Here is a 15,028-nt window from a genome sequence, read left to right on the forward strand (position 1 = left end):
TTCCTGATACCAGCAGTGCTAACATCCTCAGCAGCTTCTGCACAAGCATGATATGTGTTGTGGAGCTTGGCCTGGACACAGACAGGCTTGACACCGAAGGTTCACCCAACACACGTTTATTATTTTATTTATTATTTACAATTAGTGCTCACACACAACCCCAGTACTCCCCCCAAAGTCCAGCCCTTCTTTCCAATGCCTTTCTCAGGTCCACCTTCACTCCTCTCTTCCTCCTGACTCCAGCCACTGGGTGGTGGTGGCTGGCCCCTTTTATAGCCCACCCGGAAGTGTTCCAGGTGCTTGACCACCTGGTTCCAATTGTACTTCCGGGTGGGGCTGAAGAGTTGTCCAGCTGGGCTGTGGAATCCATGCAGCACCCCCTGGCGACCACCCCAACTCCCAACCGGTCTGTTGAGGACTCCATCTCCCATTGAGCCCTGCAGGAGGTTGAGGCATCACCACTGGCCAGGGAGGCTGTCACCAAGCGTCCCGGGGGAAGTATTGAGTTGCCCATGGTTGCTCCCCCGGAACATATGCAGCCAGGGCATCCTGGCCGCCTTCTACCGTGTTTATGTACTTGATATATTGTCCTCATTTTGCTGAATAAAATCGATTGTCTATATTCATTCTCTCCGTTTGCAAGCAGAAGCTATAGTGTAAAATGCTTGTAATGAAAAGCATGTACTGCTAAACTTAGAAGACTGAAGAGTCAGCAGGGAGAATGTGAACTAAATTGTTTCCAAAGATTGCCCATTAAGTCTGAATGCAAAAGTGATCCCAGACTTCATCAAGAAATGCATACATCACTTTGTGACTGTGAGAGTAATTACTGAAATCCTAAATGTGTTGTGATGCACATCCTGTGCGGAGAGTCTGTAGCAAAGATTATAGATTCTTTAGTGGCAGATTTTATAAAAAGAATGGAAGGTATAAGCTATAAAGTGGTAGAGTATCATACAGCCACAAAGTATTTACAGTACATACAACATGTACCTAATGTAGCAGGTGTACAAATTATGAAACTAATGAGGTGGCAATTGATGCCATCAACACCTTTCTCCCTGATGACATGAATTCTTTTTTTATGCTCACTTTGAGCTGTAAACCTACCACACATTTGCTGCCGGCCCCTGGTGATTCATCTCTCACTGTTAGAGTCTAACATGGAGACTGTAGAGTAAGTAGTTGCAAAGTTGGTGGTAGGGTGATGTTGTTAGCTGTATTGTTAAATTCTATATAGACTAGATGTCTTCTGCATGTAAATAGATCATTTTGCCTTCTGCTTAAATGAAACTGCTATTTTCATGCTTAGGATAGTGTAACAGGGGGCGCTGTCGTCCCCTTGAACCCTCAGATCAGATGCCAGACACCAGATAAATTCAATATTTGGACTTGTATTATAATAGTAATGTTCACAAATCACCCTCCACTCCACAGTATTTCTAAACAATAAACTAATCTCAAACAATAATCCTCCAATCCACCCAGCTGCTCAGTCACCCTTCCTCCCATCTCGGCTCAATCTGCTGGAGTTTCCCATCGTCCTTTTAAAGTCCTTGACTCAGAAATGCTTCTGATCCCTCAGTCCATGTGATTCTTAACACTTCTGGGTCAGGTGAAAACTCCTTTTCTTCATCCCGGAAGTGCGTCATTTCCTCTTCCCTGTGACCAGGACATACTTCCAGGTTATAAGGCAAATAAAAGTCTCTGAGCCTCCCTGCAGCGTCGCCTTGCGGCCCCCATGGTATCCAGCAGGGCTGTGAAGGAAAACTCCAATGTCCATGATGCCCAGCTGGAATTCAGGGCACCTCCATGCTGCCAGAAAGGCTCCATCTAGCGGCGTGGGGGTATTGGCCGGGATGAACAGCCAGCCATATCTCACAATAGATAGTTAATGTTGGTCAATCAGTTCACATAGTAGCATTTAAACAAGTTATATGAAGTGCTTCCTGATGGAATGTGTTAACTGCCAGGTTGTGCTTGTGGGGCTCTGGCACATATGGTGAGATTGAATTTTTTTAAGAACATCAAAGTTCCATGATTGTCATTAAATATTTCCAGATAGTTTTTAAATAAACAAGGAAAAGTTTCTGCACTGGTACTAGTGCTGGGCGATATGGAAAAATCATATATCACGATATGGATTATTTTATATCACAATAACGATATATATCACGATATACCACCCACAATAAAGTACGTTTTCAGTTATTCTCTGAAAAGTTTGACAAAAATATCATTGCATACTTTTTTTTGCAACTTTATTTTGAAGTGACATTTAACTGAACTGTCACAAATGAGAAAAATACATTTTAGTTTAGCAATATAAATGTATCAACTGACAACAGATGTGGTGGAGGTAGAGCTACAGTAGCCTTCACATTTTTTTATCCACATCATAGTTATTTAAATAGTATTATCAAAATAAACTTTATTTAAAAAAAAAAAAATTAAAGTGCACAACCATTTCAAGTTTCTGAGCAGAAAAGCACTCAATTATAAAAAATAAACACAAAACATTTTTCAACCTTGTAGTGCAAAGTTTGCAAACCAAAATAAAGTATCAAAAGTAAATATCAGAGTTGAACATAACACTGTTTAAGGCATTAGCCATGAATAAAAGTGCAAACATAAAAGGCTACTTTGTAAAAGTAGAAAAAATGACTCTGTCAAATTTATAGATAGATAAATACTTTATTAGGGGGTCTTTCTTGAAATTACTACAGTAAAAATGACAGAACTGTAAACTAAAAGTACCTCATACAAATTACTGCACGAGTAACGCACCTTGGGCTATCATGGCTCCCGTGTGGTCATCTGGAAAGTACGCAGTCTGTAAACAGTGAGCACAGAGGATCCAGTCTTTGCTAATGTAATGGATGGTTACGCTCATGTAGGGCTGCGTAGCTCTGCTCGTCCACATGTCAGTTGTCAAGGCATAATGGACCACACTGCGAACATCCTTCTCTACTTGAGCCCGGCATGCGTTATATAAGCGAGGCAACTCGACTTTACTGAAGTGCTTACGACTGGGCATAACGTACCTCGGGTCAAGGACTTTGACGAGGTCTCGGAAGCTACCCTTCTCAACTGCATACACGGGGGTCATGCCTTTACAAATGTAATGCAAGATGGCACATGTGATTTCTTTATGGCGCTGGGACGTTTTTTCATACGGGTGTGCTTTTTATGAAAGACTCTTTAATTTTAGGCTGGCTATATTTTCTCTCGCCACTTGCCCGGGCTGTTTCACAACTTTCTTTACGTTGCATTTCTTCGATTCTCCCGTATTCTTTTTCGTGGACCTTCTTCAAGTGGTAAAAGAGGTTTGTTGTGTTAGCGTCGGGCGCGGAAACAGTCTTTTGGCAGAGTTTGCACATGACTGTGTTCTGCTCCGTGTCAGAGCTCTTGAAGCCAAAATGCAACCAAATCACTGACGTACCCCCACGTTTCGGTAAAAGTACTTCTTGGGCTGCTGCCTGCATAGCAGTTTCAGTTTGTTGCTACTCCGGGCATTCATCTTTACCCTCTTGCGTCTCCATCTTTAAGCACTCACGAGTTAACTAGCGTAAAGCATGTCGCAACAACGTAAAGTGTCTTGTCACAAAACCACAAGACGGAGTTTCTTTGCGAAAAAGTTCATTTTTATTCTTGATTATCACTTATATAAAGGGTAGAGTATGCATTGCATAGCGACAAGACATTATCATACATTTGTCATAGCCTATTTAATGCAATATTTTATTTAGTAATTGATAAAATTAGGTTAGAAATGATAGAAACGATAGAAGAGAAATAGGACGATAGACACTTTTCTATCGTCCCCTCAATACATATCGTCATATCGCCCAGTACTAACTGGTACAGTAATACTTAGCAGAGCAAGGGCTGCAATTCACAAATGGAGCTGTATGCATGCAGCTGCCAGGTGATTTGTTGGGAAACACCAAAAAAAAAAGATAAGGTGAGGGACCTTAAAAGGACCATTGGTTACACAGTGGCCTGTTCCAAGTCTCAGTTATAGACTGTGTTACACTTTTATTGGTCCATCTCATGCAGCGGGTCATTCTCCTGACCTCTTTAATGTTACTCCATTTGAACTGCCTTTGCCAGTTCTTCACTGTGGGCTCCTAGGCAGCAGCTCTGTATCACTCTCCACCTCTTCAAGCCAGACTGAGAGATATTTGCAAAGAAGAGCATTGTAGCATTTCTCAACCTGTTTTTCGCTTTCTGTCTTTCAAGTACAGTCTGTCAATATTACAGTATTCTTAATTTTGGTAAACTTTTTTGCTGTATTATCATTTTTAGAATAGGTTTAGAAATTGCCTCGTGCAAAAGTTTGATGACGACACTGTTATTGTGGGCTGCATCAGAAATGGGCAGGAGGAGGAGTATAGGAAGCTAATCAAGGACATTGTTAAATGGTGCGACTCAAACCACTTACACCTGAACACCAGCAAAACCAAGGAGCTGGTGGTGGATTTTAGGAGACCCAGGCCCCTCCTGGACCCCGTGATTATCAGAGGTGACTGTGTGCAGAGGGTGCAGAACTATAAATACCTGGGAGTGCAGCTGGGTAATAAATTGGACTGGACTGCCAATACTGATACTCTGTGCAAGAGAGGACAGAGCCGACTATACTTCTTTAGAAGGCTGGCGTCCTTCAACATCTGCAATAAGATGCTGCAGATGTTCTATTAGACGGTTGTAGCGAGTGCTCTCTTCTACACGGTGGTGTCCTGGGGAGGCGGCATAAAGAAGAAGGACGCCTCACGCCTGGACAAATTGGTGAGGAAGGCAGGCTATATTGTAGGCACGGAGCTGGACAGTTTGACATCTGTGGCAGAGTGATGGGCATTGGGCATTCTCCTGTCAATCGTGGAGAATTCACTGCATCCACTAAACAGTATCCTCTCCAGAGGAGAGAGGAACAGCTTCAGTGACAGACTGCTGTCACTGTCCTACTCCACTGACATACTGAGGGGATTGTTCCTCCCCCACACTATGCAACTCTTCAATTCCACCTAGGGGTAAACTTTAACATTATACAAAGTTATTGTCTGTTTTACCTGCATTGTTACCACTCTTCAATATTGTTTTCAGTATGCTGCTGTTGGAGTATGTGAATTTCGCCATGGGATTAATAGTTATCTATCTATCTATCCATCCATCCACAATGAGGGGAGAAAAATGTTAACAATTATTAATAATGCACATATCTAATATTTCATTTTAGTGTTATTAATTTTAATCAAAGTGTGAACAATAGTGTGTTTGCGTGTATATGTATTTATTTACTTACTTATCTACTTGTTTATGTATTTAAAGAGTTTCTGTAAAAAGCCATATTTCCCCCTGGGGACAAATAAGGATTGATCGATACTATATATGTAACTAACAGCAAGAAGCTTTTGTTTCAGACAAAGTTTAATATATTTAAAAATAGATAATAACAGGAAAAGGCTGACATTTGGGCAGAGCTTGGCAGCCATGAGGCAAAGCGTTTTTTGTGTCAACTTTTTTAAATCGCTTCCTGCGCAAGCCACTTCACATCTCTGCCGCTCGCGTATGTGGATTTCACTTTCACCAAACAACAAATCTTTTATTTCTCCCAGATACGCTTCTTCATTGGGAAGAAACACTACTTTTCCCTGATTGCAACACAATCTACAAGTCTCCGACTTAAAAGTTTAAGACGGAGAAGCTCCTATCTGTGGCACCTCTGCAAGAGACCCACCTCTTTCAACCTTCACAAATATATGCAGTTTTTAATATCTGGAAAAAATTTGGAATTAACTTGCTTAGAGATCTTTATATAGACAACGTCTTTGCATCCTATGAACAATTACATTCCAAATTTAACATTCCATCTACACATTTCTTTCACTATTTTCAAATCAGAAACTTTGTTAAACAAAACCTTCCAGATTTTCCTCATCTTGTACCCTCATCCATTCTGGAAAAAATATCACTCAATTTCAAGGACTCAGACACCATCTCTGCAATATATAAAATCATTTTACAGTCCCTCCCTTTCAAAGATCCAAGAGGACACTGGGAAAAAGATCTCTCAATTAATATATTAGAAAAGGAGAGGAAAGTAGCAATGCAGAGAATTCACTCGAGCTCCATATGCGCAAAGCATACAATTATACAACTTAAAATTATATATCAAGCACATCTGTCTCGACTAAAACCCTCCAAAATGTTTCCAGGGCATGATCCAACCTGCGAACGCTGCAACCAAGTCCCAGCCTCACTGGGTCACATGTTCTGGGCCTGCACCAAGTTAACATCATTCTGGACAAAAATTTTTAATTACCTTTCAGATAGCCTTGGACTCACAATCCCTCCTAACCCATTAACAGCTGTGTTTGGTGTTCTTCCAGAGGGGCTTAAAGTAGAGAAAGACAAACAAATTGTGATTGCATTCACTACACTTTTGGCACACAGACTTATTCTGATAAACTGGAAGAACCCAAACTCTCCTCTTTAAAGTTATAAGATGTGTTATATTATTTGAAGTTGGAAAAAATCAAATACTCAGTTAGAGGATCCGTACAGACTTTTTCAAAACATGGCAGGATCTAATCAGTAATATTTTAAAATAAGTTCATAAAGCACAGAGAATTTATTAATTTAGGTATGTTTGCAAGCCTTAAATTTAACGCCGTTTGGCTTCTCTCTCTCTCTCTCTCTCTCTCTCTCTCAGGGGTGGGGATCGATCTGTTATTAACTTAATTTTTCTTTTTGTAAAAACTTGATTGCTTTGTATGGATTGTAATAAAATTAATAAAAATTAAAAAAAAATAAAGTTTAAATCCGAACAATATATTCAATCTCTTTTCGCTGTTCCGTTATTTCAGCCCAGTAAATGTTCAGTACTTAAATTAAATTAAATTGGTCCTTCAAATCAATTAATGGAGGTAGCTTGCCAAGAAAAAAGTTTGAATACTCTGGAATCACATATTCATCAATAACATCCTATTGTTAAGTGTTTGTTTAGAATAATAGGTCTACTGTTGTCCAGGCCGTGAGGCTGCTGTTAGCAGAAACCAAGATCCAGGATCATATCGAGCTTTGGAGCATTGGATTTGTATTAGAGGAAGAGTGTGGGCCTTGACCAGGTGGCCCAACATTTTGCAGGGTCTGCATTGGCTTAAAAAATTAGGTGAACCCCTGGTTTAGGTCATCACCAGTTTGATTATTACTTCAAAAGGTCCAAAGAGTATGAAATTTCCCTTGTACTGCACAATGCTCTGTCTTATTTAGACAATAAAATATACATATGTCTGATTACTTATCATAGAATGTTTATCATCATTTAGCACGGTAATTTATAAATTGATCTTGAAGCTCATCTTTCTGGGTATTGGCCTCAGTTACCCTGATTGGAATTTATGTTTTCTGACCATCAGGTCCCATTCTGTGATAACTGGTTGCAGTATATCATTATTGTTTTTGGACATAGGAATAGCATAGGAAGTGTTGGTGGCCCCTGCTTTATTACCGTTTTACTTATATCTGTGTGGATAGGCACAGCTTATACTCTGTCTTCACAATTCCTGTCAACACTAACATTGTAAAATTGACCACAAACAAAGATCAAACATTCTGATGAGTGGTGTTGGATATTGTGTTAAATCTAGTATTACCATCAACGTTAATGCTGGCAAAATAAAATCATTTATTGGCGCTTTAAAAAAAAAAAAAAAGTGAGGCCTAGGCCCTGTTATGTCTGTTGGAAAACATGTTGAGATAGTTGGCATTTTCAAATGTTTGGATACCCCAAACAATAACAATGCTCTGTTTTATTAGGATAATTCCCTATAAAGGTGCACTACAAATGTATATACAATCAGAAAAATCTCTGTACATATTTCCTTCATGATATCTGTAATGAGATATGGGGATGTGTAAGTGGTTGTCTATCGATTTAACTTTCCAAGCAAATCTCATATTGCATTAATTTTAAGTGAGTAGAATAACAGAGCTGTACTGTTAAAACAGGTCTTGGGTAAATGAATGAAGAAATTTCTGTGATATTATCAGATAAAAATGTGTTTAGCAATAAAGAAATCTATAATTTTTATTTTGCATTAAATGCAGGTGCATCCAAATAGTAATGACTTCAATCTGATGTGGACAGGATCACACCCCAAGCCTTTTATATTACGTGGTCTCATGGAATTTCAGAAAGTGAACCATTTTCCTAGGTAGGTATGCTTGATGTTGGAATGACTGTACCAAAAAAGTTTGTTTGTTTGTTTATATATAACAACAACAATATTCATTTATATATTACATTTTCATTCAAATAACATAGCTCAAAGTGCTTTACATGATGAAGAAAAGAGAAATAAAAGACAAAATAAGAAATAGAATAAGACAACACTAATTAATATAATATATAAATTATACATTTATAATATATATTTATAATTTATATAAAAGAGCCAAGAAAGTTCTGATGTGTGCATCAAATGATCTTACATACTAGAGATAATTCTGTACATTGCTTAAGAATTTCAGCAATAATTAATTGATTATATATATATATATATATATATATATATACTAATAAAAGGCAAAGCACTCACTCACTCACTCACTCACTCACTCACTCACTCACTGACTGACTCATCACTAATTCTCCAACTTCCCGTGTGGGTGGAAGGCTGAAATTTGGCAGGTTGATTCCTTACAGCTTCCTTACAAAAGTTGGGCAGGTTTTATATCGAAATTCTACGCGTAATGGTCATAACTGGAAGCAGTTTTCTCCATTTACTGTAATGGAGATGAGCTTCAACGCCGTGGGGCGGAGTTTCGTGTGACATCATCACGCCTCCCACGTAATCACGCAGTACATAGAAAACCAGGAAGACCTCAAAAAGCGCTCAAGAAAACATGCATTATATAATTGAGAAGGCAGTGAAACAATAAGAAACGAGTTCTGCTACTTCGGAAACAAAGCACGATGTAAACCTACACTTTAAATTAAGTTCATAGACAGGCTGCCGCTGGCGTTTGTAATTTAGTGCCTGCCCATAGAAGGCCGTCCGTCAGCGGCAATCCAATAGCAAACTGCCACGGGTAAATATTCACGGGTGAAGGACTGTGCTTATGGAGAGGAAGATGAGATGGTCAGGGTGGTGTTTGACACAAACTCAGCGAAACTGCGAGAGAAAGTTTTAAGTGCCAGGACTAAGGTAACATTAAATAAAGCTATGGACATAGCACGAGATGGCACCAGCACAGCTGGGAACCTTCGATGCAAGTACACCGAGTGGCTCACGTGAACTGACGCAGTGCACAGATAAAAGCAACAGTTCCAAAGAGCTGAACAAAACCGAATTACACAGTTGAAAAGGCAGCAAAAATATGAAGCGCCTGATAAGCATATTCATAAATGCAGCTACTGTGGAAACAAAGCACACGGTGGAAAAAGTCAATGTCCCGCTAAAGGAAGACAGTGTAAAAAACCCGTGCATGCAGTGTGTCAGGTCTCAGATAAAGAAGAAGACGAGCTGTTTATTGATGCAGTAAGAAACGAATCGATGAATGAAACCTGTCATCTTTACAACGATTGACAAACACGGAATGTAACTTGAACACAACACATCGTACAAATACGACCCTGATTGAAAGAAATAATGATAATCAAATCCTTGATGACAGCAACATTCAATAACACTCACAAAACAATTACTGTATATTGACAATCATGTTACGTTATTTTTAAAATGTTCCCTTTTCTTTTTCATAACTTCTACTTCTCCACTGCGATACGCGGGTATATATTTAAATGTATATATATACCCCTATCTACAGTACATACTCTGGCATAGACAAGCCACATGCTGTGGCTCAATTGTAGAGTCTTCGCCTCTAATGCCGACATTGAGGTTCGATTCGAGAGGGATGCACTGAGTATGTACGCGCTACTGATTCATTTTACCTTCGATCTCCTTGGTTTGGGACGTATGAAAAATATTCGGTTAACGCAGAATCATGTTACGTTATTTTTAAAATGTTTCCCTTTATTAGCACAAGCACAGCTGAGAAGCTTCGATGCATGTACTCCATAACGCGTTAAAAATAACGCATTTAATCACACTTTCAATTCCAAGCAAACGGGAACTTTTGTCAATGCATCATTTCCTGGTACATCCATTACACTGATGCACACATCACAGCTACAAAAATGTTAGAGTCGGAATAAAGCGCGTTCCTACGACTGATCATTTCGACTTCCCGAGCGAAGCCTTGATAAAAGCATGGTTTTGTGCACACTGAAAAGCAAGCAAAATTAGATGCATTACAGAAAGCGGACTTTGTGGCTCTTACTGGGGATCATTGGACTTCCGTGACCGTTAGTAATTCTAATTACATCTAATTACAAAATGTTCAATGATCACACTGTTTTAGCCTAATGTACAAAATAATTTTGGCTAAGGTTACTCAGAGTTTAAAGATTAAGTTGGTCAAATTACCTTTTATGTTTCTGACTTATTTTTTAAGAAGAAAACTGCACTTTATGTTGAAATTTTGGTTATTATTATTTAAAGACAATACTATTCTGAAAATGTACTTAAAGTACTTAAACTACCACTTTATTTTTAAGTCTGCCCAATTTTAACCAGGGATGATATTTTTGTTTCTGTTTTGAATTCAAATGCAGTTTAAAGGCTTTTTTTTCAGAAATTAAAACAGCTTCAGTTTACAATATTCATGTACATGTCTATTATTTGATTCTGTAAGCCCACTAAAACACTTTTAAATTAAAAAAACATTTGCGATTTGGGGCAAATTTACGTGTAGCGATTACATACGATTAATCAAGATTAATTCTTACACAGCCTCTAATTAATTGGATTAATTTTTTAATCGAGTCCCACCCCTAATATATATATATATGTGGATATATATATGTAGATTTGTATATATAAATGTGTATATACAGTATATATATATATGTATATACAGTATGTATATATACAGTATGTATATATATGTATGTGTGTATATGTATATATATATAACTGTGTATATATATGTGTATAGATGTATATATATATATATTTATATATATATGCCAGCAACACTCATGACAATGACAAAACAATTACATTGTCAATCATGTTACGTTATTATTAAAATGTTTCCTTTTCTTTTTACTTCTCTGCTGCCAATCGCAGGTATTTTGCTATATATATATATATATATATATATATATATATATATATATATATATAGATATATATATATATATATATATATATATATATATATACAGATATATATATATATATATATATATATATATATATAAATAGATAGATATGACAACAACACTCAATATCAATGACAAAACAATTACATTAACAATCATCTTACGTTATTTTTAAAATGTTTGCTTTTCATTTTCATAACTTCTTTAACACACTACTTCTCCATGGCTGGGTATTTTGCTAGTATATATATATATACTAATAAAAGGCAAAGCACTCACTCACTCACTCACTGACTCATCACTAATTCTCCAACTTCCCGTGTAGGTAGAAGGCTGAAATTTGGCAGGCTCATTCCTTACAGCTTACTTACAAAAGTTGGGCAGGTTTCATTTCGAAATTCTACGCCTAATGGTCATAACTGGAAGGTATTTTTCTCCATTAACTGTAATGGAGTTGAGCTGGAATGACGGGGGCGGAGTTTGTGTGACATCATCACGCTCCCGTAATCACGTGAACTGACTGTCAACGCAGTGCGTAGAAAACCAGGAAGACCTCCAAAAGCGCTTAAGAAAACATGCATTATATAATTGAGAAGGCAGCTAAACAATAAGAAGCGAGCGAGTGACATATACTACCATATTCATGAGCGCTACTACCTCGGAAAGAAAGAAAGGTGTAAACCTAAACTTTAAATTAAGTTCATAGACAGGCTACTGCTGGCGTTTCACATGCCCACAGGTAATGCGGGATACAAGTTTAATGAGAGGACGAGGATATAAACGAGTTTTGATCACTTTGTAACTAAGTTAAAATTGTAGGTGAAGGGGTGTGCTTATGCAAATTCCGAGACTGTGTTTGTGGGGATTGACAGTTAAGGCGGGTGGGGAGTCACGCCATCATCTCCCTCCCATTCATCTCATTTCGCTCTGAGCTGAGCTCCGCGGCTAACGCCGTCTTCCGAAGCAACTTCGTCAGACTGCCACCAAATACTCACAGAAAAATCCACAAGTTAATACACACGCTGTCTCTAGAGTTTCTCCACACTGAATCCTCCAGGCACTACTTACAAAAGGTTACATTGACAATCGTGTTACGCTATTTTTAAAATCTTTCCTTTTCTTAGCACAAGCACAGCTGAGAAGCTTCGATGCATGTGCTCCATAACGCTTAAAAATAATGCATTTAATCACACTTTGCATTACAAGCAAAGGGGAGCTTTTGTCAATGCATGATTTCCTGGTACACCATTACATTGATCAGTGCATCCCGATTCATTTTACCCTCGCACCACCTTAGTTTGAGAAGAAGTATGAAAAATATGAGGTTAACACAGAAAAACAGATCACCAATTCAAGCTTTATGAATAATCGATTCGCCATCAATAATTGTTTTGGTAAAGCCATCCTCCTTCCATTTTATAATTTTTCCGCCATTAGCCATGATTAAATGAACGGTAAATAAAGTAAGAGCAAAGCGAGGGTGACTTATTTAGGCAGGCATATATATGACAGCAACACTCATGACAATGTCAATCATGTTACGTTATTATTAAAATGTTTCCTTTTCGTTTTCATTACTTCTTTAACACACTACTTCTCCGCTGCAGGCGGTATTTTGCTATATATATATATATATATATATATATATATATATATATATATATATATATATGAATGACCTCCAAAGAGCGCTGAGACTTTTGATATCATGAACGTGTCTGCAAAACTGGGGTCTCCTGCCCAGCAAAAGTCGAGCAGCCGGCGCATGCGCATAGCTGTGCCGGCCTTTGAGACGCTGACTGCGCTTCTGCCTTAAGTCAAAGTGAGCACTTTTAATTTTTTCATCCTCCCCCTGCGCTATAGCCCAGACAAGTGCAAACACGGGACCCCTTTTCTACACTGCGGCAAACTAATATTAAGGTGATTCACACTTTCTTTTGCACGATATCGATTATGAGGTCCTCAGCTCGGATTATGAAGACACGCACGAGTGGAGGACTGACAGTGCCATCACAGCCGATTAATGGCGGGACGCCTCACCAGTCTACACAAGACCCACCGCGACTGTCCCAAAAGGCGATCATAGCGCCAGCGAACACATCTCTATACTATATAAAAGAAAAGGCAACTTTCCTTTCTTTACACCTTTTTTCCTTTGATCCCAAACCAAAGCCTTTCTCTCTTAACACTGCAGAGGACACACAAAACTAATTTTCTTTAAATGCCGGTAAGGCACATTACCAGAGGCACAAATTTGAACGTTCACATAGAAAATGTAATTTCTATACCACAGCCGTCGTGTAGCACCTTTCAAAAGGGATCTCCTACCGAGAGATGATCCATATACATTTTAGCTGCTGTTAGTTACTTACCTGTTGTGTTACACAGTCTTTAAAATGTAGTTTACCCGCTAACCACTCCAGTAGTGCTCAATGTACCTGTACTTCTTAAAACGTTAATGTTTTACTGTTTAATAACTTATAGACTATATTTTATTATTACCCCTCACTGATTTTGTAAGTTTGTCCAATGACAAAGAAATGAAAAGTCTCAGAACAGTATCATTTCAATGGTAGGTGTATTTCAACAGTGGCAGATTGCACATCAAAAGGAGAATCGAAAAAATAACTTTAAATAAAAAATAGAAATTGATTTGCATTTCATTGAGGGAAATAAGTTTTGAACCCTACCAACCATTAAGAGTTCTGGCTCCCACAGAGTGGTTAGACACTTCTACTCAATTAGTCACCCTCATTAAGGACACCTGTCTTAACTAGTCACCTGTATAAAAGACACCTGTCCACAGAATCAATCAATCAAGCAGACTCCACACTCTACAACATGGGAAAGACCAAAGAGCTGTCCAAGGATGTCAGAGACAAAATTGTAGACCTGCACAAGGCTGGAATGGGCTACAAAACCATTAGCAAGAAGCTGGGAGAGAAGTTGACAACTGTTGGTGCGATTGTTCAAAATGGAAGGAGCACAAAATGACCATCAATCGACCTCGCTCTGGGGCTCCACGCAAGATCTCACCTCGTGGGGTGTCAATGGTTCTGAGAAAGGTGAAAAAGAATCCTAGAACTACACGGGAGGAGTTAGTTAATGACCTCAAATTAGCAGGGACCACAGTCACCAAGAAAACCATTGGAAACACATTACACCGCAATGGATTAAAATCCTGCAGGGCTCGCAAGGTCCCCTGCTCAAGAAGGCACATGTGCAGGCCCGTCTGAAGTTTGCCAATGAACACCTGAATGATTCAGAGAGTGACTGGGAGAAGGTGCTGTGGTCTGATGAGACCAAAATGGAGCTCTTTGGCATTAACTCAACTCGCTGTGTTTGGAGGAAGAAAAATGCTGCCTATGACCCCCAAAACACCGTCCCCACCGTCAAGCATGGGGGTGGAAACATTTTGCTTTGGGGGTGTTTTTCTGCTAAGGGCACAGGACAACTTAATCGCGTGCGGAAAATGGGCGGAGCCATGTATCGTGAAATCCTGGCGACAATCTCCTTCCCTCTGCCAGGAAACTGAAAATGGGTGCGTGGATGGGTGTTCCAGCACGACAATGACCCAAAACATACAGCAAAGGCAACAAAGGAGTGGCTCAAGAAGAAGCACATTAAGGTCATGGAGTGGCCTAGTCAGTCTCCGGACCTTAATCCAATAGAAAACCTATGGAGGGAGCTCAAGCTCAGAGTAGCACAGAGACAGCCTCGAAACCTTAGGGATTTAGAGATGATCTGCAAAGAGAAATGGACCAACATTCCTCCTAAAATGTGCGCAAACTTGGT

General features: G+C 38.9%; 1 protein-coding gene across 2 annotated transcripts in view; it reads left to right on the top strand.

The window, feature by feature from the left end:
• The window catches only part of ttll5 (tubulin tyrosine ligase-like family, member 5), a 311,958-nt gene that overhangs the window by 16,509 nt on the left and 280,421 nt on the right, over positions 1 to 15,028 (top strand). For both annotated transcript variants that reach the window (XM_039741240.1, XM_039741241.1), the window contains exon 5: positions 8,110 to 8,216. In XM_039741240.1, the coding sequence (XP_039597174.1) occupies positions 8,110 to 8,216 (107 nt within the window). The remainder of the gene's footprint in view (positions 1 to 8,109; positions 8,217 to 15,028) is intronic.

Source organism: Polypterus senegalus, chromosome 18 (assembly GCF_016835505.1).
Source record: "Polypterus senegalus isolate Bchr_013 chromosome 18, ASM1683550v1, whole genome shotgun sequence".
In the NCBI taxonomy this organism is placed as follows: Eukaryota; Metazoa; Chordata; class Cladistia; order Polypteriformes; family Polypteridae; genus Polypterus; species Polypterus senegalus.